Below are 25,360 nucleotides of genomic sequence, written 5' to 3'. Positions count from 1 at the left end.
AAACAAATTCTCAAGCCTCCCAATTTAAAACACTGGACTTGCCTAAATACGGTTTCACCTGGCTTTCCCAAGTCTACATATTAGCATTTAATCCCACTGCAGACATGTTTTGCAATATTTGAAAACCACCTGCCTACATCTAATCTCTGACCACCCCGCTGAAGCTCCAAACGCGACTAACAAGTGCGCTCCCCCAGCTCTCCCAACTGAGCCTCGAAATAGATGAGCTCAAATATGAAGTTTCTAGAGACTCAGGCTGTGAAAGAGTGAGATGCTTTCCACGCCTTTAGGTAAGCTTCGGTGGGTTCTGATATATATGGCCTAAAGATGGAGGTTTAGGTTACATACCCGTCGGAGGTGTTATCGGCGGTCTGCCACGTTTTCGCTTCGTTTCTTTTGTGTTTTCCTGTGGACTCTTTACACTGTCATTCTCAGGCTTCTTTTCAATTTGTGTATCTACTGAATATTCCATATCATTCTCTGATATATTCTCTTTATCTTCTTTTCCATTCTTAGATATATTCTTTTCCGAGACCTTGCCTTTTTCTGAGATAACTATCAATTTTCCTTCTTTATCAGGTTGCTTAACTCTTTTCTCAGTCTTCAATGTCTTTTCATCCTTGTCTTTCTTTGCATTACCTGCTGCTTTCCTCTGTTCTTTAAATTTCTCCTGCTTTTCAGGAGATGACGGAATTTCATTACCTCTTTCCTTAGGCTTAGCATTACCCTCAATACTCTAGAATAAAGAGAGCGACACACAAAAATTAACTTACTGCAATCTGAAAGTCCTCCCCTGCCTTTGTTTTTAGCAAACTTGCATCCTTGTCCAATTCTTCAAAGGATAAAAGCATTTACTCTGTTGCAACCCACTGTTTCTTGGTTCTCACGTGCAGGTCAGGTCCATACTAGCTGGCACTACCCAAAGCCTGCTTGGGACATAGCAGAAACGTTGTCCTTTTCTGTGCCCTTGACTCCCAAATAGCTCAATCATGCACATGCAAAACTGTCTCTTCAAATCGCTACCGAAATGGGCTAATTAAAGAGTCACGCCAATCAACCGCAATCACCAACTTCACTGGGAACCATGGGATGTCAAAACTGACACATCTAAATTTTAAAACAAAACTTTAAGCTTTGTCTTGCTGTAACCTGTGTTCAACATGAGGTCATGAAAATCCTTAACAGTCCCTGGCGCACCAGCCACTGATAGAAATATTCAAATGTCATCTCATTTCCCCAGAGTTCTTCTGTAAAAACCACCGAGCCAAGACAAACAGCCCTGTCCAAAGATCACCGCTACTCAGCGTCCTTTCCGTTTTGTCATCAGGTTTCCTATTAACACTACCTGAGGAGGGAAAAACAGACTTTGGGTCTTCTCCCCCTTCCAATGATCCTGCTACAGGCTGTCCCAGAGCCTCTCTGCTCTGCCGAACGCTCCTAACTCTGCACATGCATTAATAATTTGTATTTGTTCACGTGTCAACACTACCTTCAGCTGAACTGAATTCCCTTCTCCTGCTGTGTAATAATCTGAAGCATTAAAGAGCAACCGCGCTCCTTTCCAACCAGAGTTCTGCAAGGCACAATGCAAACTCTGCACACGGATCAGAGGACGAGAAAGGTTGAATACCGTGATACCTCTTTGGGGAAAGAAAGTGGAACAGCTGATTTGAGTTACACAAAATTCTGAGAACACACTTCAGACTTACTATCTCTTTGTATCACGGTACATCTTGCCTCTTCCCACTCCATCTGCCTATTTATAGGTGGCTTACACGAACTGACACCTTTTAAGATTGCCATTTTCAGAGCACAGTCCTAAGAAACAATCTCGATGCAAGAAAATGGTGAATATGTCCAATCTGCTCCATCCTCCATGATATTATTTCACCCATATTTGGTACAGAAGTGATCAAAAAAATATCCCTTTTAAAAGTTGAGATCAAATGGCTGTATATTTCACCAAAACAGCCAGACAAACAGTAAGAGAGTCTTTCACCTCCATAGGCCTCTGAGCACCACTTTTACCAGACATTATAAAAATCTGTCTTCTGCAAATTCCTTAAAAGATGCAGCTATAGGAGACGTTTCAGTGGAAACCCAAACATCAGTAAAAACCTGAAAACCAACCCTCAAGCATTAGGTCTCATCAGCTGTGCTGCTCATGGAACAATCTGATTTGATTCAAGTATGTGGTATTGGAACACACATGAATCATCTTAATCGACTTATTCTCAAGAAACTGAACCACAAATACAGTATGTCCCAATCTCCTCTCGATGTTACCGAGCTTTTAAAGCTGTGTGTCCTTGCAGAAGTACATTCACACCATGCAGGTCATCAGCATTTTACCATCGCTGTTCAATATAATATGTTACACCCTCAGCATAGAGTGACACTGTCATTAAGACAACCAGTTTATGTTGCTCCCTTCAGAAATCAGGTGGTTTGGGGGCCTCTTTTTTTCCTTTATGGAATAGCTAAGATAGCATGTGTCTTCACTGCAGCAAAGGACTGGGGATTTCTGGCCAATGACAGGGTGACCATGAGTCACCGATGTGCCCTTGTGGCCAAGAGGCCAACGGTACGTGGGGTGCATGAGGAAGAGTGTGAGCAGCAGGTCGAGGGAGCTGAATCCTCCCCCTCTGCTCTGCCCTGGGGAGGCCACATCTGGAGTTACTGTGCCCAGTTCTGGGCTCCCCAGTTTAAGAAGGACAAGGAATTACTGGAGGGAGTCCAGCAGACGGACACAAAGATGCTGAGGGGTCTGGAGCATCTTGCTGATAAGGAGAGACTCAGACAGCTGGGGTTGTTCAGCTGGAGAAGCTGAGGGGGATATGATCAATGGGATCAGTATCTCAGGGTGGGTGTCAGAGGATGGACCAGACTCTGTTCAGTGGTGCCCAACGCCAGGGTGACGGCCAGCGGGCACAGACTGAAACACAGGAGGGTCCATCTGAACATGAGAAGAAACTTCTTTGCTGGGAGGTGCCAGAGCCTGGCCCAGGCTGCCCAGAGCGGGTGTGGAGTCTCCTTCTCTGAGACATTCAAACCCGCTTGGACCGACCCATGTGATCTCCTCTGTGACCCTGTGTGAGCAGGGCTTGGACTGGATGGTCTCCAGAGGTCACTTCCAACCTCAAGGAGTCCATGATTCATGGTCACAGCCTCTCCTACCCACGAACAGGAACATGACACTTTCCTTCCACTGCCAGCACACAGTTACATCAGTGCTGTACTTGAATTCACACCTCAAGTAACTCACATTCTTACACTCAATATTTCTTAAGATTGCTTATGTATTTAAGGCTAAATGTGGTAGAAATACTTCTCATGGCAATGAAGATTCTACAGGTAGTTTCCTTGTGAGCATTAATCAACCCTCCACCAGGCACAATTATTACCATGTGAAAGCTGTTAAGAGCACTTTGTGGCAAATGGGAAAGTCTTCCCTCCCAGCCTGGTAGATAAACAAACCTGCAGACTTCGCGGGAACGGCACGGCCCTTCACCACAGCCACAGATTTTAACTGTATTCATTAACAGTCATTATTGGAATCTGTATTTAAGACATGTTGCGGGGAGGGATTCGATTGCTTTGTTCAAACTTAAAACTCCAGAAAACTAAAAGTAGAAGGTATGACTAAAAACACAGGCCAGAGCTACCACACGGGAACATGTGGCAAGATCTCAAACTTTAAAGCGTTTCTGTAACGAAAATTGTTCTGAAGCAAGTACTTAAAGTTTTAACCAAGTTAAACAGGACTAGAACTTCTCAGCCTTTTCTACAAAGCGCCTGCGCATGAAAACTTCTCAAAGCAATCAACTACGTACTTTGGGAACGAACATTTTCTGTCCACTCCATAATTCCCTTCCTGTAATTTTTAAGACCCATGTATTTAAACTGATCATCAACAGCTGAAAAAAAACAGTGTGTTTCAATAACCTACCACCACCCTCAGTCTGTACATTCTGAATCTCCCAATGATCTCTAGAAAACTGTTTGATCTATATGCCTATGACTCCTTTAGTCCACAAGGTGCGTTCGTGAGAACACGAACTTGAGAGCTTCACACCGTGAAGAGCTGTATAACCTTTTCATTTTAACGGATTTCATTTCAGCTGTATTGTGTGTTAGCAACAGAGATGTTTTGTATTTTATCATTCATCAGCTCTAGCCACCTGGACTGTCATTTCTAGAATACAGTAGTAGCACAACCACAACACTTACCTGATCTTTGGAAAAAGCTTTGACATGAATGTTTTTGACAGTCTGAACTACACCATCATAAAACTTCACAGTGTATGTACCTAAAATTTGAAAATAAAGCATAAGAGTTTAAAGATCATCAGTTAGTTAACTTCTGCTATCAGCTCCGATACTGTAGCTGCATATTTAGCTCTAGATAAAAGCTGGTTTATCTGTGGTGTTAGAAACTTCAACAGCAGAGGTCTTGGTAAGGAAGAAACAATGAAGTTACCAAAAATAACGATGGTACACATAAAGGTGCATGTCTAAGCTTACAGTTGCTCCTTAGATTTTACTCACAAAACTCCAAGATATCCTTGGTGGACCACTCCAACAGATAATGACACAGACCTTTTCTCCTTGATCTTACAACATCTACTCAGTTTAAAGCAAGCACAGCACAAGAACAAGTCCTTTGGTCTCTCACTGACAGGATAACCATGGCTGTGCCTTTCCCTTCCCCACTCCTCTATTGGGAAAGCGTCTGCAGCTCTGACTTCACTTTTACTACAGTCCCATGCATCTCTTGGGAATAAACTTCAGAAGAAGCAACTTTCCCCACACATATACTCAAAGCAGTTACTGACTGAATATCCCAGCAGAAAGTTCTTTTCTCTCATTCAAAAGGATAAGAGGTTAGGTTAAAAAAAGTTGATGGCACACTAAAACATATAATTGGAAACTAAACTTTTCACGGTTGTCTGCTGTATTATCTCTCCACCTAAGGAAAAAGGCTAGAACACAATTCAAAATGCACTGTCAATGAGCATGGCAAAACCAGAAGTGACTCCTTACCATCTTTGTTAACAGAAGTAACTTTGGCTGGATAGAAGCGGCAGTCAGACCAGCAAGCCAGAACCTGATCATTTATATGGAATCCCTACAAAACACAAGTGAGAATTACTGAAACACACAACTCCAGTAAAACAAAAGCATTCGTTTTCCAATATTAAAAATAAAACTTATACAGTGGGCAACACAGCAAAAGTGAAACATTTTAAACTTCATAATTCACAAAACTGCAGAGTAAACTATTATGTATTCAAATGTCCTCTATTTCCTACTTACTGCACAATCGTCTTCCTCATGTAATCCTTCTTTTCTTAACTGTATTTTCTCTAAGGGACGCAAATAAGGACTGTCCCAACAAAACCATTCATCGTATCTGTGGTTCCAGCGCTTGAAATGGATAAGCACTTTTCCTTCTTCATAATCAATTTCTTCAATGTGAGCTGGATACCTGGTCAAAAGGTAAATTAAACTATTTCAATTAAGAATAAAGTACGCCGTCTCAGACACTTAACTACAGTACAAAACATGACACAAACAGGGCCTTCTACACCATCAAAAGCAAATTATCTGTAGATCTGATTGATCAGGTGTGATGGGAAGCCAAGTTACTGTATCTAACAGCCTTTGGTTTCTACAGTCTTAATATTATTTAATACTTTTATAAGCATAAAGATGCTACAAAATGAACAAAAGCTCAGCACAGAATAAATCCCAAAACTCAACAGCAAAAGCTGGCTGCAGGAAAATGAGAAAGCTAAGGAGTTCTTAGGCTGAGGTGGCAAAAATAACTAGAGATCAAGAGGTCAGGAAGACCCTCCCTGCACCTAGAGGGTTCACACATACACAGAACAGAGAGCTTCAGCTTTCTCTTATCAACAGTAACACCTGGAGGTCACCACACTCACTTCTCAGATATCCAACACCAGGCACCAGGAATCACCTGCCCAGTGTAGCAGCAAGTCTAGCATCAACACTAAATCTAAATCCACTTTCAGATTCTCCAAGTTAAATTTCACCTGCAAAGTCCTGGGAATTTAAAGAAAAAATTCTCAGTATATTAAATGTGGAAGAATCTGAGAAGAGTGAAATCCAGTTGTTTCTAATCAGGAAAATCTTATCAACTGTGCATTTCTTTAATTGCATTGGTAATTTGTAACTTCAGGAAGTATTTCAGAATTGCAATGTATTTCACTATTCCAGCTCAAGGTAACAGCCCGGGTATTGACGTTTTCCCCTCCGCAATAATAGTGCCAGGAATAAAACCTCCACTTGTTGGTGTTTTCAGTTATTGGTGGAAGAAAGACAAGGCCCAACTCAATTAGTGAACAAAGGCTCGAAGAAAAACCAAAACCAAAGTCACAAGCATTCTTTACCTGATAAGCCACACTTAAAAACATGGAAGGTGTAGAAAGAAATAGCATCTCAAAAGGATCAAGCCTGTTGCTAAAAACAAAATCCAGACTTAAGATTTAAATGCAACACAGTAGCATTCTGCAATTCTACCCGGATGAAAAAAAAGCCACCTACAACTGAAATTCTTCAGCAGATCCGAGACACATCCAGGCATGACTTGGTCAAAAAGAGCTACAAACAGACCACGGTAGACACTTAGGTTGCAACCCAAGACTAAGGCTCGGCCTAACACTCGATGCCACATGCCTCAAGCTGTGCCATTAGTTCATCCCCATATACACATGCAGCAAAAGCTAGGGAGGAGAGGAAAACAAGTGGGAGATAGTTATGGCAGGGACATCTCTAACTGGTTACCAGCTTCCTCAGAAGGAAGTGACTGCCTTTGTGTGACAGTCGATCTAGACTGGATATTAGGGAAAAATTATTCATGGAAAGGGCTGTGGGGCACTGGAACAGGCTGCCCAGGGCAGTGCTGGAGTCACCATCCCTGGAGGGGTTTAAAAGGCATTTAGATGAGGTTCTCAGGGACATGGGTTAGTGCCAGAGTTCGGTTATGGCTGCACTCAATGATCCTGAGGGTCTCTTCCAACTGAAATGATTCTGTGATTCTATATCTCATATTTAGGTAACCACAAGCACTGCCCTGCATGGGTTTATGAGGGGGGAATACTCAGTGTTTCCACATATAACAACACAGTTCTATTAAACATAGTTTATTCTTAAAACATCTCAGAAACTGCCTGTCACTAAGTACAGGTAATGACAAAAACCAGTAGCCAGTTCCCTCCCTTGTGAGTCATCCCTGTGAACTGAGGCCCAGTGAGAGACTGAATCCAGCTCTGGTTGGCTGCAGAGTCCAGTCCAAGACTTCAGGTGCCGGCTCTGCAGTTGCTGGGAATTTCAAGATGAGTTTCCTATATTTTTGTATTATTTTCTCTATTCTTATTAGTAGCATTAGTAAAACATCTTTAATTTTTCCAGCTCTCTTCTCTCTGTCCTTCTTTCCCTTCCGATCGCCTGTGCTGAGTGGGAAGGGGGGGTGGGAGTGGCAAAAGGGGGAAGTGGGGGGAAGAGAAGTTTAACAATACATCTGCCAGGGCTATATTGTCACCCCACAATCTAACCCTCGACAGTAAGAAATCCTGAATGTTTACTTAATGCACTGTGAAAAACAAGTTGTAATCAGTCACAACTTCTTGCAATACATTGGGAGGCCAAAACAAGTAGCCTTCCAGCTCAATTCAAAAGGAATGATGAGCCTTTCAAGGCCTTAGGCACTGGCTAAAGGGAAGGGAAAACGTCCAAGATGTCCAAACTGCTGGCATTAGTTTTGATAAGAACCCAAGAGACAATCAAACAGGAGAAAACAGCTCAAACAGCAGAACTCTGAGACACGGGTCAGCAATGACCGGCAGCTTCAGACTCCTGCTGTCAGAGGACAGCACACAACATGAAAACAGGGTTCTTGTAGAAACAAGTTAGCTTCACTCTCTGAAGAAGTAAACGTGGAAATTCAGAATGAGAGTGCTGACTGCAGGACTTTCTGCCTCTCAGTGCTGGACTAGTTTGTCTCCCTTGTCCTTTCCTATATAGCAAAGTCGAATGGCTGTAAACCTCCTCTCTTAGAGCTAGGAAGGAACAAGCTTACTGCCGTCAAAGGAAGTACCTAGGAGAGCCAGTGCTGAGGACAACAGCTATGGGGTTTCACCCTTTCGGTACCGAGACAAAATCCTGACAGCATGAGCAAGTAACTCATGGGACCGACAATCTAAACCTTACCAGGGTAGAATAACATTCTAACAATCCTAATCTTGTTTTCAATGCTCAAGAACCTCAACCAGAATCAAGTCTCTTCACATCCATTCTACTCGCACAGACAGAAAGTGGAAGGGCTGTCATTACAATAAGGTAATAAAGAAGTGTCACCATTTGCCTCCTGCAGGCATGCAGGGCAGTCAGATGTCGGATGTCTGCAGCTGGTCAGCACTCAGCAGCTTCAACAAGCCAACACAAAAAGAGTCAGAAACTCAATTCAGCCAGGCCAGTGTGTGCACGCACACAGTTACAGCCGGTCTCTCCATTTCGGACTGCACCACTGGAGCAGTCCCGCTGCTCCAGCCTCTGAACGCCAGCACGGTGTGGACCTTCCAGCATGCACAGAGGCACTGCTGGAGGCCAGAGCTCCCCCCTTGGCGCCGTGAGGTCAGACACTGTCACAAGCCTTTCCTGACAGCTTTGATGCCTCAACCAAGCCCTAAGAACTAAGCCAAGCACAACAAGCACTCACTGTACTCCCTGGAGTTCAGGTCTAGGAGGTGACAGACAACTGCATCAGGAATAAAGTGCACTTCCAATACATTATGATTTCAGATACAACAAAGCAATCTTTGGCAAAAGTGCACTTTGGCATTGCTCATTCTTCAAGTGGGTCAGCATTGCATCCAAACACCCTCAGAGTCCTGCACTAGAATTTCAGGCACAAGCCTCTGTCAGGAGAGGCTCTGAGATTAAATACTCCAAAGCAGTGCTGCCATTTGAGAAGCAATACCAGCCCATTAATCCACTGGTGTGTTTGGTACCAAGCACAGAAATCAAAGCCAGCCCTCTGATCAAACAAGAGGCTTCTGCCCAAGTGCCAACACAGCAACAGAAGAACACACAAGAAACGCTTGGACCTCTGAGGGTCTAGCACCAGAAGAACAAGGATCAGCAAAGCTTTATATCGATGTAGAAGGAGCACATTGTAACCACGTCATAGAGCGGTCCTGTTCACACAGGGTAGGTGAAAGTAGCAGGGGGGGGAAACAAGTCTCATGTCCTACAAATGCACGGCTGGGGAGCTGTGCCAGCCCATCACCACTGATGCTGATAAGAGAAAATAAGCCCCCAGTTCTTACAAATCTTGGTTCACAAACCCTCAAACAGAAATATACATAGATGATCAGCCAATAAAATATAGACTTTCTGACCCAGGTTTGAAAAGCCTAGCAAGGAAAAGAACGCTTTCAGAACTGCAGTTAACAACTAAGTTGTGAGATCAAAGAGTTGCAAAACACTGTGCACAGGACAGGTCATTTAAGATCCAGTGTTTTTAAAAACCAAAAAACATTGCTTGGTTCTGGACATGCAGCATATCCAAAATTCAAATTTAAACCAAGGGATATGTGGAAAGTATAGCAGGTGTTGAATTCCTGCCCCACAAAGTTTTCCCACCTAAGAGCTGCGCACACCCGTACTTTGGGATACCGCTGGTGTCCAAACATGTCAGGACCACGAGTCACGGACACGAGTCATCAGCCCTCCTCAAGCACCATCTATACTCAACGGCATCTTTAATAAGCCTACGTAAGTGTGACCTTTATTTTGCTGTATTAACAAAGATCAAGAATACAAAAGATGCATGTAGATTCAGATCCATCCCTACCCACACAATTCTTGGTTACACTGCAAAGCCAACACAACATGGAAGTATGTTTGTACTTCATGGCTTTTCCATAACAGGTTATGTTTACTCATTTTCACAATTCCAATCCCCTTGTACCTGGAAGACAGAGCAATACTCTGCATGCAACCAAGATGTTCTGGACCAAGTCCCTGTGGCTAAGGCAGCGCTCCATCCTTCTGCGATGCCCAGAGGATTTTCAACACTGCCTTCTGCACACCCACCCTGCCGGCAGGTCCCAGAGCCTGAGCTACAACCATGGCTAAGCCACAAAGACACTTAAACTATCGCTGATTTCAAGAGAAGATATCTTAAAGAGCTAACAAAACCACATTCATTCCTGTATTTAACAAGCCTTTGACTCCAGCAATTTTCATTGTATGCCTCATTCACTGAGCACTACTAAATGCTAATTTTTGAGGTGGCTTCCCAAAAGGAACGGAGTTAGAAGGCTCAAAGTTAGCCCAAGTAACTTTGAGGTTCTTCTTCCCCTTCCTTCTGCAGCAGTTGGTCAGGAAAAGTGTTCCTCCTCACCTCAGCTCTGCAAGACAGGTTCCAGAGCAGATTCTGGAGGGAGGAACGTGTTTCCCCACCCAATTCTTTAATTCTAACGCTGATTACCCTCAAATGAGCACAGGCCGTAACAACTTCTATCAGACTTTAAAGCTTATGAATTCACAAGAGTAATGGGAAAGGAAGTAGTGAGGAACTACCTCAGGTATTCTGTACTGCAAAGGATTTCTCTCTCCCTAAGCTGCTCTGCAATCCGTGTATTCACGTTTGAAGCTCAGTGCTATTCAGAACCAGAGTCTGACATCCCACTAGATTTGTGAACAGTCCTATGTCCCAGACACAGACAGCACCGGTACAACACATCAGCATCTATCGCCCATTTCAACCACTGGTACATAAACTTTCAATAAATTCACTACTTTCCTATAAACCAATGAGTAGGACTCTAAATATTGTACCAATACAAAATGTTTAAGATATTAAAGACTTAGAGTTTATATAATATGAATGGTTTTAAAAAAATACCAGTTTTTTAATCTGTCACGGGCTTCCAACTGGGCTCCCACCTCAAAGTTGATCCCTCTTCTATTCGGAGGATGTTTTGTCATTTTGTAATATCAACACTGCTGATTTTATTCCCCTGAAAAATGCAATTAAATATCAATCACTAATCAAGACATAGACAAAATAAGCTTATGCACCATAATCCCCAAAAGCTACATGTTAAGGGACCTCTTTATTTTCAGTTTGCAGAAAGTAATGGGGGCAATTATCTCTTAAACAAGGGTTCCCAAGTGTGCAGAATCATTCCAAAAATGCATTCAAAATGGGAGCTATTGGACCATGAAAGACTAAAGCTCAATGTCTGCCCATCGGTCCAAGTTCCAGGTCAATTAAGAACTCTGCATCCCAATGTTTATTCACAACCGAGACAGAATTTTCATTATGTTCTCTCCACGATCCCCATTTGGATGAAAACAAGGAATCCAGTAAACAGGAAGTGGGCAAAACCAAACACAATAACAATCTTTCAACAGCTACCATGTTAGTGAGACATCCACGAACACCATGTCACCTCATCACTAAAAACAGTTCAAAGACATGAGAAGTACGGAGTTGCTTTAACCAAATTTATGCCTACACTGCTTGCATATTTGCATTGTTTTTTTCCCCACCATTTTAACCAGAAAATAGTCCTCCTTACGACATGTTTCCAACAGATAACAGGCTTGAGAAATCTCAAAGCAGTTCCTCTCAAGGTATATTTAGTGGAAAGTCTGATCAGGAGTTATTTTTCCCAAATGTTTGTCAGTTGTTTCCCACGGTTAAGACAAATTATGATCCACTCCTGTAGTCTTCGAGCTCACAAGATCCAGAAACACAACTAAGTCTTATTCAATATTGTCCTCCTTGCAGTAAGGCTGTATCTTGAAGATGCAATTAAAGATGTACAAAATGGATGCAAGCTAAAGGCAAAAAAAAACCAACAAAAAAAACACCTTCTAATCTTGCACTGCAAGAATAAGGAGATGTGCACTGACAAGAGAAATAAGCAGCACCATTTTGGTTCAAACAATGCATAAACAGCAGTGATGACAACTGAGCTGCATCTGTAAATGGACTAACATTATTTTCTGAAGAACTACTAAGTTAAAGTGTGGTTCAGAAACCTAAGATCTTTAGGAAAGTCATAAAGTTCCTATGGCAGGGAGAAGGTGCTCCCCCGAGCCAGGTCGGTTCCAAGGACGGCCATGGGGGGACCCCCAGCACCCCAACCACACTGTAAGAACTTTCTCTACCCGGGGAGGACCACCTCCATCATCTCATCTCCTCTGCTGTCAGAGCAGCCTGCAGCCGTCGGGGGGAAAAATGCTATTGCCTGTTAGCTCAATTCACAGCACAGTGATTCGCACCAAAGGAAATATCCTTTAGGCACCTAGGAACTGAGAAACACTGCAAGTGACTTTCCTACAACAAGTTGCTGAGTCTGCCCAGCATGGACCTGAATGGGTCCAGGAATGACTGTCCCCTACTACAGCTAGAGCCTGAGAGGGGGAGGTTTACCTACCACCCCCATAGCTTCTCATTGGGAAAGGAGAGGAGGAGAAAAACTAAGGAAACGTTAGGATGGTTGGGGTTGTGCATTCTGATTAAAAATAAACTCTAAGAATTAAATTTTTTTAAAAAATATGGAAATCCAAGCAGCAAGGCAAAGCTACATTTTCATCTACCCACACCTCAAACATCCACTATTTTCTCTGCAGATTTACAGAATTAAAATACCATTCGCTCCCACTAGTGATAAAACGTCATGCCTCCAAATGTGGAACAGACACACTTTTTGCTTCACACTTGTAGGAGAAATTACAGCTGCAAGATGACTCTTGTCCCAGTAAACTTATTTTCCCTTCTCACTAAGTAGAGACACACAATGTACTCCTACAATTACTGGAGTACATTCCCACAGCTCTCTGCAGTGGTTCCCTTCCCCTCGGTAGCAGTTGCAATCCTGAAGAACTGCAGTAGTTTCAGCTCATCTCCATGAGGTTGGAAGAGGAACACACACATCTCTCAAACTTCAGTATCTCGTACAATAGGACTGCTATAAATAAACATCAGTTTTGGTGAGGAAGGCCTTACTGTGGTTTTACTTAAATATTAAAAAACCCACAAGTATCACAACTAAAGAGAAATCTGAAAAACCAGCAGAAGCCATGTGAGCATATCTACAGAGGCTGCAGACTGTGCCAAGTGCGAACTCTGGAGCCAGCTGAGCAGCGTTTGTCAGCGCACACACGTTCAGCGCCTCATTAACGTGACCGAGATCAGAGAGCTGAGAGAGCAACTCTGTAGGCAAAAATCTGCTACCACTGCCCCCTCCTCCAGAGTCTGCCTTCCTTCCTCTGCCCTCCCAAGTTCCAACACCCGGGTTGCTCTCTGGGTTCTCCCTCACATCCCACACCAGATTCACCGCCACGCAGCCTCAGTGCTCCGCACGCCTGGCCAAGCTGGCTGCCGGCTGCACCTGCAGACAACTTCACAAACAGCTTCTTCAAGCAGATCCATACTTGGGAGAACACTACATGAGATAAAGTACTGAGAGATCTCAACAATTTACCCTGAAACATACAGCCTTAGAGCAAGAATGAAACCACACGGTAGAACCTTCCCTGGAAGCCATCACAGAGCTCTTCACAAACACTGCCAAAGTCACCAGCAGAACCCACCCACACTTCACCAGCATCACCCTCGACCATGTGAAGAACTTTGTTTCCCAGAAGGAAGCACTGAACACAGGGGCTTGCTGCTGCTGCTGCTTCGAGATTTTACGTTTCAGCCTCTGTCCTCTCCTGCAAGGACTCCTTAAAAACGTGACCTACATCAAAACCCATCGTTAACACACAACCACAGACTAACCAAAGTCATAGCTATGACTTGGAAAGAAAAACACTTCACCAGAACATCTCTTCTGAAATTTTCTTCTATAGAAAATGAATTTGTACCAACTTGGTCCCTAAACCAAGGCACAAGCAGGCTTTTCACTTTGCTTACTCTGGGAATCCACTTTTCTCAAGGGCTCAAGACCACAATTAGAACAAGGGGTGGTTATGAGGCCAACCCCCAAAGCTGTACAGCTTTTCTCCAAACTTCTTATTCCGCCATGAGGATTAGACCTGTGTAAATCCTGGAGTGTTTGTTCCTGAAACAAGTCACTACTCCCAACAGAAAACATTTCCAAATCTACATCACTCAAAGTACACACTTTTGTTGTTTAAAATGAAGAGCCTTCTGTTCCCCATAAAAATGCCCATGAGGTAATTTAGCTTTTAAAGACTATTCCGGTACTTCGAGGTACCCAGCAGGAAGGCACATTTCCACCAGGGCAACGCTCTGCTGGCACTGCAGCTCCTGCACACCTGCACCTGGAGCTGTTCTTACTCTCTCCAGTTTGAAGCTCTCTCAAGTGCTGAGCCCCAAACCTGCCACATCACTAATTCCAACAGAACAGGGCTCCTCTGGGAACTGGAGAAACCTTTCCTGTGTTTATAGAGGAAAACCAAGCAGTTACGGTAAACTTTCACTAATAACAGCCTCTGTTGTTTTCTCTCTGGGAGCTGCAGAGTCACTGAAGCCTTTTTCAAAACCTTACCTACCTTTGCAAACACTGTTTCCAAAACACTGGTAAGTATGATTAAACTGTTCCTTACATACTATCACACCAAAAGGCCTGCTTTTAAATCAGTACCAGCTCCAAACTCAGCACTGTCTCGATTCAGTACTTCAGAAGCAGCTCAGAAGAAATGCAATTCACTCCCACAATTCAGCCTCTTATCTCCTTCATCCTTCAGTGTATCTGTGCCAAACCCAGAGATTTCCCTCCCCCAATTGGAGCAAAATGGAGGGGAAAAAAAACAGGAACTCCATGACAAAGCATAGTTCTCTAGACTGACAAAGGAGCATGGTGAACTTTGATAGACTGCATAAATACAAATCTTCAACGCAAAGTAGTGTTAAGTTTTATTCTGGATGGTAGGCTTGCTGTCCTGTTCCTGTGAGGCCTTCTGCATCAGTGGTGAGCGGGCAGGACGGGGGGCGGGTTAACAAACAACACTGGCACACCCAGGGAGGGAAAGCAAGAGATCGTCCTGCGTCCACTGGAGATGCAGCGCAGCTCTAACCGAACCGGGATGCTAAAGGCTGCCCAAAGATCTGAAATGAAGTTCCTAGACAAGCAACAGGACAAAAGCCTGTTTCGTTTTCTTCATGTGTAGTAGTCTCTCTCTCTCTCTCTATATATATATATACACACATACACTAAAACAGGTTTGTAGTCAATTCCATAAAGCCTAAACTGACTCTGCCATTCACCCCAGTATCAGACAGTGTTCCAAACCTGCCCGCATATCTCCGTGTCCACTTTTATCCTGCCCAGGACTAAGTCCAATCACATTTTGCACATAAAGTTTTTATTGCTCTACAATAGTTTTGACCTTTTATTTATACCATCTGCATACACGATACCAAGCCTCACATCTTCACTGGTGGTAAAAGGATTAAAGCCTCACCCAGTTCACCCCCTACAACATGCACGCCCCCAGCAGGGATGGTCAATCCAGAGAAGTCCACGGTCCCCACCACACCTGGAAGACCTCGCCAGTGGATGACCACAGCCATGCTGTGCTGAAACGACAAAAGGCAACGGCTGCGTCAGACTGCAAAACAGGATTTACAGACACCCTTTATATTACAGTCTTCATAAGATGCTGCAAGGTTTCTAAGTACAAGTCTCACAAACATTTAAACATCACTTTTAAATATTGTTTTGGTGTCAACCTGGGAAGTTGGCTACAACACTCTTGTTGCCTGCAGACAAAAGCAAGCCTGTCTGCCAGGTTTTGCCTGCAGCAGCACTGCTACCATGAAATGTGTCTCACTGTATCCTACCCTACGTACAGAATCAGAAATAAAACCCCACACTCGTTCAAATACTAACCAAGAAACAGCTTCTGTACTGTTTATCTAAGGATCCCTACGCTCCTCCCTCATGTGCTGGTCATGCATTCCATTTCATAGCAAGATGAGCAAGTTTTAGGACAGAGTCATAAGATTCAGAAGATGCCCTTGGCACTGGGATTCCAACACACAATGCCACAGCTCTTCAGTTCAGTTGTTCTGTTTGTTTGTTTTTAATGCAAGAAAAGCAGAAACAGGAAGGATTTGAACTGGACATGAATACCAACAGACACTTCAACAAATCCCAAATACTAAATCACCTCCCTTTTTCTATCCAAAAGACATTTGAAACACAACACTGGACTTCATGCAGTTCTTATTTTGCACCATGTAGAATCCTCAACTAGGCCCTAACAGCGCTCACTTCTTGCTTTAGTTTCCCTGCTTCAATCAACAACTACACAGGCAAACTCTTTGAGCAACACGACACTAAAATTGCATCCTGAGCTGATACTTAAAATTTCCATAACAAGAATAACGTACAGTCCATTCCTCAACACTGAAACATTCCCTCAAAGCGTAGGACTCAGTATTTTATTTCAGACTCCTACTTTTCCTCTAGTTTATACAAGCAGACTAATAAAATCAACACCAGTAAAAATCACCATTTGCTGTCCTCCCCAGGCAGAAACCAAGACTCAAAGTACTCAGTGGCAGAAGTGAAAAGGCATCAGCAAACATAAGTGACCCCCCCAGACCACGATCCTCACGCTCTCCCTAAGATTACAGGACATCAGGAATGCCATGTTCATTCTCTCAGCAACAGCCCATGTAACGGTGCTGTCAATGCAAACTGGTGGTCAGACCGGGACAGAGCACCATGGAAGCAGGAATTATGAACATTGACAATTCAGCAGAACAAATATTTTTCCATAATAAAACCTATTTGAATTACCAAGTGCAATTAAAGAAATAAATACTCATTACTGAAAAGAATGATTTCCAATCATTTGATCATCTCATTTAGCTGTCCTGGTTTTCTCTGTTTCCTCCTGTAACACGCTAAAGGTAAAACACAAACTCTCTTAAATAGTGAGTAAACAGAAAGATTTGGGAAAACGGCTTAAGTTATATAAAATAAAGCAGCATTTTGCTAAATCAAATAACTTCCAAGAATATCTACTTCAATGAAAGTGTCATTTGTTCCTCTAACTGAAAATGTGCTGTCATTAAGAATACAAGGATTAAATTTAGAGAAATATTATCCACCATAGCTCTACAAGAATTCAGAAAACCCTGAATTTTAAAGCAAAATTTCAAAAGCTTAAAGAAAAGCTACAATTCACAAAAGCAAACATCCATGCTTATACTCACCAAGAAGAAACTCTTTGCTTATATGGCTGCAAACATTCCAAACACTGTTGTATAACTACAGGGAAGGAAAAACATAAGTCACGTGAATTCTGAGACTAAAAGTAATTAAAAGTTAAAAAAAATATTCTCTCTACAGCCAATGACATCCCAATCATACGTCTCTAGAATATCAATTTAACATGTAATCTTTCACTACAGAGGGTCAGCAGGGTGCTACGATCTAGATTATTAACTTAGAGATCCTTATAGACACTCCCTCTACACAGCCACATCCAATTTCTCCATCATTTATACAGTCCTAAAATGACATTCGGCCCTTTGAAGGCAAACGCGAGGTTGATGTGGCCCCCAGTGAAAATGAGTTTGTCACCCCTGATTTAGTTATTCTTTGCCAAACAGAAGCCACCAGTGACCTAACTCCTAGTTCGGTGCACTAGATATTTTAGAATAAGCCCATTAACTAAGCGAGCAGATAGTGTAACTACCCCACCTCGTATATGCAAGTAAATAAAAATTTACGGTACTGTCTGCAGACTTCTGAAGAACAGATCACTGACGTGTTAAGTCCACTATATGGGCCAAGTTGCACTTACAGGAAATTACAGCCTGCACTCAGTTTTATCTTGGACACTGGGAATGCGAGACTCTAGGTGAAGTGACAGGCTAAAGATCCAGCACAGATGATCACAATGAGTTCTTTGTCTCTTCCAATGAAATGTTAAATATGCAAACAAGAGTTCCCACTGTTGGCTGTTCTCCCCTCCTTTATCTTATCTGCCTTGTTGCAGAAATTAACTGCTCTCCCCACTTTTCTATCTAATCACTAGGCAAATAAGACTTTAAAGAAAGTCTAAGTTAAAATATTCAAAGATGCTTAAATGCAACCAATCTACCCCAAATCTAGCATTCTCTTTTCCTCCCAGGTGTTTAATAAGAACTACTACTGAGGAACCCTTACAAATATCACTGCAGCAATTATTCTCCTAGCACCCAGACAGTACTGTACTCTGAGGACATAGCTAAAAAAAGAGAAAGCTTCAATTCTGAAATACCAAGCATGTAAAGCAGCCCATAAACAAAACCCAAACTGCCAAATATGCATCAAAGGGTCAAAATGCCTGAGTGTTCCAGATCTGGAAATACATCAACATTCTTTTGCAAACAATCTCAGCAGATTGGGATTCACACAACTGAAGTCATCGCTCCTGATGTAACGAACCATTCCTGCTCACACGGGTGGATTCCTGCTACAACACCACGGTAGTTCACAAACTTCAGCAAGGGTGAGTGTCCAGTTGTGGCCCCTCAGTTCCAGAAGGACAGGGAACTGCTGGAGAGAGTCCAGCGCAGCCACCAAGATGCTAAAGGGAGTGGAGCATCTCCCGTGTGAGGAAAGGCTGAGGGAGCTGGGGCTCTGGAGCTGGAGAAGAGGAGACTGAGGGGGGACTCATTCATGGGGATCAATATGGAAAGGGGGAGTGTCAGGAGGATGGAGCAGGGTTCTTCTCAGTGACAACCAGTGACAGGACAAGGGGCAATGGGTGCAAACTGGAACATAGGAGGTTCTGCTTAAATTTGAGAAGAAACTTCTTCCTGGTGAGGGTGTCAGAGCCTGGCCCAGGCTGCCCAGGGAGGTTGTGGAGTCTCCTTCTCTGCAGACATTCAAACCCGCCTGGACACCTTCCTGTGGAACCTCAGCTGGGTGTTCCTGCTCCATGGGGGGATTGCACTGGATGAGCTTTCCAGGTCCCTTCCAACCCCTGACATTCTGATTCTGGGATTCTGTGAAGTCACCTTTCAGGACAGGTTCTTTTTAAAAGCCAACTAAAGCCCTAGGTCAGACAAAAGCCTTCTACAAGCTCAAATTACAGATACACTCTTCCTCAACAAGCATGGGGTTTCAACATATATCATGATAAGACCGATGCTTTCTGATGTTTAATAACATCTTTTAAACTGTTCAGAGAGACAAAGAAAAAACCCTTCTTGCATTTAAAAATAATTACAACTGCGACAAAAAAAGCAGTCTAACAAATCAGTGGAAAAAAATTACGTGAAGCACTTATTTCATTGAAAAGGCTCCGAGCAACTTAAGACTCCAAACATCTCTATGGTTTCAGATCTTCTTAGTGAAGAAATAATGAATTTAGAGTAAAGGACGTTTTAAGGTACAAATGAATATATCAGACAGCAAGAATTCTCTCAAGGAAATTAAGAATTCATATATTTAACGACTAAGACGTGCAGACAGCTCAGGCAAGCTGCGCTGTTTCTTACAGAAGTGCAATCTCTAAATCATCAGAGTTTACCACATCAACCCGTGTGTGTCCAGCCATGTGAACAAACATGAGCCAAGACACCCAAATGCCATCGTCTCCTGTTCCCAAAGACACGTTCAGCTGGAGAAATGACCTCACCGCATGGCAGAGAGATCCGCCCTTCAGCCATACAGGAAATAAACTAGAAGACTTTCTCCAGAGCAGCTTCTTCATCCACAAACCTAATTGATGGCAATGCAGGCAAGGACTCTCCACACTGCAGGAGCCACAGAAACAAGCTACAGCCATTGGGATTGTTCTGAGAACCCTAATTCAGCCCACAGATTGGGCACCCCAATGCGATGTCCCCTGTTTTTCCACCTGAACCAAAGCTGTATAAAACCACTTCATGATGCTGAATGCACCAAGCGTAACCATTCTCAAAACGACACTTTTGCCCTGATTAATGGTACACCCCAGGTTGACAGGGCCTTTGTCAAATAAAAATGAAATTGGGGAAAACTAAAAAACTAGACCGATTCTTACTGCCATTCTATAATCCCTCAGAAGCAAAACCAACAAAAACCACACAAAACTCCTCGGACAAACTTGCTCCCAGTGAGACTACATTTAAATATTTGGCTTAGGGTGGTGCTGCAGCCGCCTAAGGCTGAGCCTATGGAACAACCCTGGCCCATGTGCTCACTGTCAGAGCCCTGCACGACAGGCGAGGGAAGGAATCACACGTGGGCTCAAAACTCACGAGACATGTTCATGATCTTGCAAAGGCAACAGGTTTCTTCTTAAAAGAACATAATTTTAAGAAATGGGCAGAGCGTGAGAACATACCTTCCATTTGCCTACACACTGTCTGCTCGGCTACAGCACCTAGTACTGAGCCTAATACCATTCTGCACTCTACATCAATGATTTGAAGTCAGTCCAAACACTTATTAAATGGCTCTGAAGTATTACCACCTACATCCCTTCTGAAAGCAATACCTTGGTATTCTGTAGAAGTCCACACTTCAGACAGAAATAATACCTAAGGCCCTGTGCTGGTCAGTAAGCTGACCAATGAATTCCTCAGTTTTGACCAGACGTCCTGCTTTGAGGTTGCTCTGGGTGTTGCAGCAGCACACTATACACTTCCAGCAGATTGCTAACCTAAGATTTCTCTTACCGGTGAGCATCAACACGTATTTTAGCTATCAGAGATTATGCCCAGAAATGGAAGGAGCCAGTAGGAAAGCACAAAAATGATCTGGTAACAGTACCTGCAGCAGTAACCGGACTTTTGGCTTCCGACTCTGAGAAGATGTCTACCTGTAAAAACATCCATCAAAAACATTTGAGAAACATTTTTCACAGATAATTTATAGCACCTGCAATATCAGCCACTGAAAATCCCACAGGGCACTGTTTCCAACCAGTCAGTATATATATATATATATAGGGTTCTGACACTCAAACGTGGCATTCTCAGTTTCACTATTCAGTTGCTTCCTGACAGGATCAAATCTACCCTACTTATTGATAAAGAAGAGGATAATTTCACAAGAGTCGAATAAAGGCAAGTCTTGAAAACTACACTGCCATGCACTTCGATGAAAAATTATGTCTTCATTTCAGATAATGCATGAAACAGATAAATCATCTCTCTATGTGCCACACTGTAAGAAGGATGCAGCTCCCCCGTTTTATTACAAAGAAGGAGATTGCTTATAGACTCGTCCCCCAGTTCAGAGATGAAAGGACAGCAGGAAAAACAACAACAACAACAAAATCAGGGCATCTTTTTGCAAGACTGATGACAGCAATACCAGTAAGACAGAGCTGCAATCTAAGCAAAGGACCAATATAAATACATAACAAAAAAAGCCATTAAAAACTTGCACTATAGTGACGAAGCAATTCAAGTCCAGTATACTTGCAACCCCTGCTACACTAACAGAAGCCTTTAAGCTTTAAGCCTAACTGAAACTCCAAAGCCTGACAATGGCACTGTCCATGCCACCAATGCACAGGTCTAGACTAAGGACGCTCCGTTCCACACCTGGGGCACTAAGGCTGTTCTATACAGTCTCCTGTCAAACCCTGTGGGACAAGAGGATATTCTCTGGTTCCTTGGGAAAGAAGTACCGAGCATAAGTAGCAGAACAAGAAGTCCATTTCAAAACTAGCATTTTAACATCGGCAACAAGATCAGGAAAGCTCTTTGGTGTGAACCTCGGTACTGAAAAAAAACCCCACACTAATCAGGAGTGCTTCCCCTCTTTCTCTTAATATAAGCTACCTAGTTAAACACACCAATGGAGACAGTTATATCTCTTTTTAAACAATTTCATAAACCTATCTGAAATTGAGTTCTTAAAAAACATAAGGACGAAAGTTCTCAATCTTCTAAAACCACTCAAAGCCATGACAACAAACTAACAAGCCTCAAACAGAAGTAACTATACTCCAACATGCATTATTTTCTGCCACACACCTGCAGTCAGTCAGCATGGACATGTTATACACCCACACACATGATCACTTCAGTCTGGTGCTTGCATCCAACAAAAACAATGAAAATCCATCAGTTCCCCAAGGGTGTTTGAAATATATGGACCATGTAGCTATTGGCACTTTGACAGCAAGGACAAACCAAGAGCTACAAATCACTATTTCTTACCTGAAAAAAGTATTTTCCTACAGGAAGCACAAGAAGTCAAAATAAACCTGTAAGCAAGCAAGGAACAGAAGTATGAAAATAAGGAATAAATTGAAGCAATAAAAAGAAACGAGTAGACTTGTTCAACTCCTGACTAAACTGCCGCAAACACTTCACAAGACTTCTCAATATGATGCACCAAAGTTCAAAGTATAGGCAACTTTTCTAGCACTACACCCACGCAATTAGGCAACCATCAAGAATGCAGTTTAAATACTGGTGACAATCATGTGCGGGGCTGAACAATAAATCCCCGCCGTGTATGTTTTTCAGCTCATCTCACACGCTGTTGCACAAGAGCTCCCATCTGCGCAGGACAGAGCCATATGGGCAGCGACCCGGAGACAAGTGGCAGCGCGGCTTTCCTACAGCAACAGCGTCCGCTCCTGACAAATGACAGCCACACACAACGCCCCGCTGCCAGAAACGCAGTTACACACAACACGTGCCGTTACAGAGAGTTTATCATCCCCTACAATTAGGGAAGGATTGCACCCCCCTTCCCTGAGCAAGGGGGAGAATTTAGGTCAATATCATTGCCTAGGTTATCCAGGATCTACCAGAGCAAAAGAAAGCGCTTCAGAGAACTTATCCAATTAAAGGTAAGAATTAACTACATGCTTCTTACATTTCAGTCAAGGCAGCACTGTTATAAGCAATTACTATTCTAGCCTCATTCCCAATTTGACCTTAATTAATTACTCTGGATTACAGGCAAGCAGGTTTTACTCTCAGGCTGCTCAAGTAAAATTTATTTCCATTTTGGCAACATCAACAAAGTTATCAGAAGAATGTAAACTGAGATCTTGCACAAACTGACTCAGGTCAAGTGAGTATTCATCAAGCCACCTTCAATTCCAGAACAATTTAAAAAGTCACACAAAAATTACCAAAACACCAAATTCTGCACCCAGAAAGAAGGCACCTCTTTCATCCACGTTGGACTCATCAACCTCCAAGTATCCCTCCTGATCTCTTTTCAAGAGCGAGGCTAGAAACAACAGCCTGGGATGGCAGGAACATCTCTGGCACCATTATGATTTTCACTAAGTAGAAGAGATATAACTGTTTCCCAAAACTGTACTGACAACCTACCTTGATCAACCTAGCCCTGCTAGAGCTACAGTTTGCACATCCATGCCAAGCCAACCGGCACAATGATCCATTTCAGGGGCAATAAGCCATATCTGAATCCAGGCCTGTCAGGCGCAAGAACATGGTGCCTCCCAATTAAATCTATTAAACAGCTATGACATGAAACAGCTTTCGGGTTCCTCAAAGACATTCTGAAGCGATAAAATGCAGCAGGACGGAGATGTGCTCCAGACTTCACCGGGCACAGAACAGCCAGAGGCGTCTGGCTGACGGTGCCGCCCACGGACACGGGCCGGGCACACCCTGCGGGCAGGGACCTGCCCCACGCGCGGTCCCTCCTCGCTCCGGCCCCCGGGAGGAGCCGCCGCCGCCCCGCCGAGCTCCCGGGACGGGCCCGCCGGGACCAGCCCCGCGCCGCCTCCTCCCGCGCCCAAGGGCCGAGGAGCCGCCGCCGGGACCGCAACTCCCGCCGCTCCCGAGCTGCGCGATCCCCGCAACAACGCGGGCTCCGGCCCCGCCGCAAGGTCACTCGGCCGCCGCCGGGCCCTCGGCGCCTGCGCTCGGCCCGCACAGACTCACCTGCCCGCGCAGCTCCGCGGGCCGCCGGGCGCGGGGGAGGCGCGGCGGGAGCGAGGGAAGGCGGAAAGGAAGGAGGCAGCGGGCGAGAGCCGGTCCGAGCCCCCTGGCCTCAGCGGGCCAGGCCGCGGCGAAGCGGCTGCGGCCCCGCTCGGCGCCCCGGGGCCTCAGCGCGGGAGGCGCCGCCCGACCCGGCCCTTTGTGCGCGGGGACGCGCGGCAGCCGCGCCGCGCCCGGCCTCCCTCCCCCGGCCTCCCCGCCTCGCCTCCCCACGGGCCCGCAGCGCGGAGCAGGGCAGGCGGCCCGGCCCGCCCGGGCGCCGCCGCGCTCTTACCGAGGGATCTGTACGGGAAAAAGGGTTAGAACAGAGCCGACGCGCCCCCGGCCCCGCTCCGCGCCGAGCCCAGCGCCACCGACCGCGCAGCGACACAAAATGGCGGCCACGCTGCGGTGCAGTCACGGAGGGGGCGTGGACCCGGCGGAGGGGCGGGGCGCTCCGGTCCCGCCCACTCGCGACCGCTGGGGCGCGCTCTCCCCGCGTGGCTGTGGCGACCGCGAGCGCTGGGGGCGCGAGGTGGTAGCGGGGCCGGGCGCGGAGCGGGGGCGAGAGGCGCCACCCTGCGGCCGGGCGGGATCACCGCGGTACCCACGGACCCCGCCGGGCGCCGCCGCCTCGCACCGCAGACGCCGCGCCCCTCCCGCCGGGCCCCAACGGCAGCGGGGCCGCAGCGCGCAGGGAAAGCCGCCCGTGGGTGGTCGGTCCTGCGGGCGGAGGGTCCGGCTGCCGCGAGCGGGACAACGTGCAGGAGCGTGGGGCGCTCCGGGGTGGCGGGGTCCGTGTAAACTGAAATGCAGACCGAAAAAAGGCCGCCAGACATTCGTCCGTCACGCACCGGCTGGCCGGGCCCTGCGCCGCCTCCCGCCCCCCGGCAGCGTCCCCGCGCCCCGCTGCTGTGTTCCCGGCCCGGGCACAGCGCTCCCGGTGGGACCCGTGCCCGCGGGAGGCTCAGCGACCCCGCCGGGAGCTGCGGGGTCTGCTGGGGTACAGAACTGCACCGGGACACATCTTCCATTCTTTTATTTTTTAAGTTTCATGCCTGGGGTGGATTAGAAGGGGGTGGTCAGTAGGTCAGAGAGGTTCTCCTGCCCCTCTGCTCTGCCATAGGGAGACCACACCTGGAATATTGTGTCCAGTTGTGGCCCCTCAGTTCCAGAAGGACAGGGAACTGCTGGAGAGAGTCCAGCGCAGCCACCAAGATGCTGAAGGGAGTGGAGCATCTGCCGTGTGAGGAAAGGCTGAGGGAGCTGGGGCTCTGGAGCTGGAGAAGAGGAGACTGAGGGGTGACTGATTCATATTTACAGACATATAAAGGTGGAGTGTCAGGAGGATGGAGCCAGGCTCTTCTCGGTGACAACCAGTGACAGGACAAGGGGCAATGGGTACAAACTGGAACACAGGAGATTCCGCTTGAATTTGAG

The 25,360-nt window shown here is 45.2% G+C and overlaps 1 protein-coding gene across 5 annotated transcripts in view; it reads right to left on the bottom strand.

Annotated features, from left to right (window-relative positions):
* The window catches only part of PHF20 (PHD finger protein 20), a 70,128-nt gene extending 45,792 nt beyond the window's left edge, over positions 1 to 24,336 (bottom strand). For 4 of the 5 annotated variants that reach the window (XM_065849519.2, XM_071815707.1, XM_065849521.2 and 1 more), the window contains exons 1-9: positions 24,216 to 24,336; positions 22,172 to 22,218; positions 20,772 to 20,820; positions 17,237 to 17,291; positions 10,934 to 11,048; positions 5,317 to 5,488; positions 5,044 to 5,128; positions 4,231 to 4,310; positions 349 to 736 (exon numbers count right to left, since the gene is read on the bottom strand). In XM_065849519.2, coding sequence (XP_065705591.2) covers positions 349 to 736; positions 4,231 to 4,310; positions 5,044 to 5,128; positions 5,317 to 5,488; positions 10,934 to 11,016 — 808 coding nt within the window. In that variant the 5' untranslated portion in view covers positions 11,017 to 11,048; positions 17,237 to 17,291; positions 20,772 to 20,820; positions 22,172 to 22,218; positions 24,216 to 24,336. Of the gene's footprint in view, positions 1 to 348; positions 737 to 4,230; positions 4,311 to 5,043; positions 5,129 to 5,316; positions 5,489 to 10,933; positions 11,049 to 15,474; positions 15,590 to 17,236; positions 17,292 to 20,771; positions 20,821 to 22,171; positions 22,219 to 24,215 lie in introns of all 5 variants that reach the window. The other variant, XM_065849520.2, reaches the window with a different exon arrangement.
* Between the last annotated feature and the right edge of the window lie 1,024 nt (positions 24,337 to 25,360).

The sequence above is a fragment of the Patagioenas fasciata genome, chromosome 16 (genome assembly GCF_037038585.1).
Source record: "Patagioenas fasciata isolate bPatFas1 chromosome 16, bPatFas1.hap1, whole genome shotgun sequence".
Lineage (NCBI taxonomy): Eukaryota > Metazoa > Chordata > Aves > Columbiformes > Columbidae > Patagioenas > Patagioenas fasciata.
Note: the sequence above shows the minus strand (reverse complement) of the source record. Positions and strands in the feature narration are given on the sequence as shown.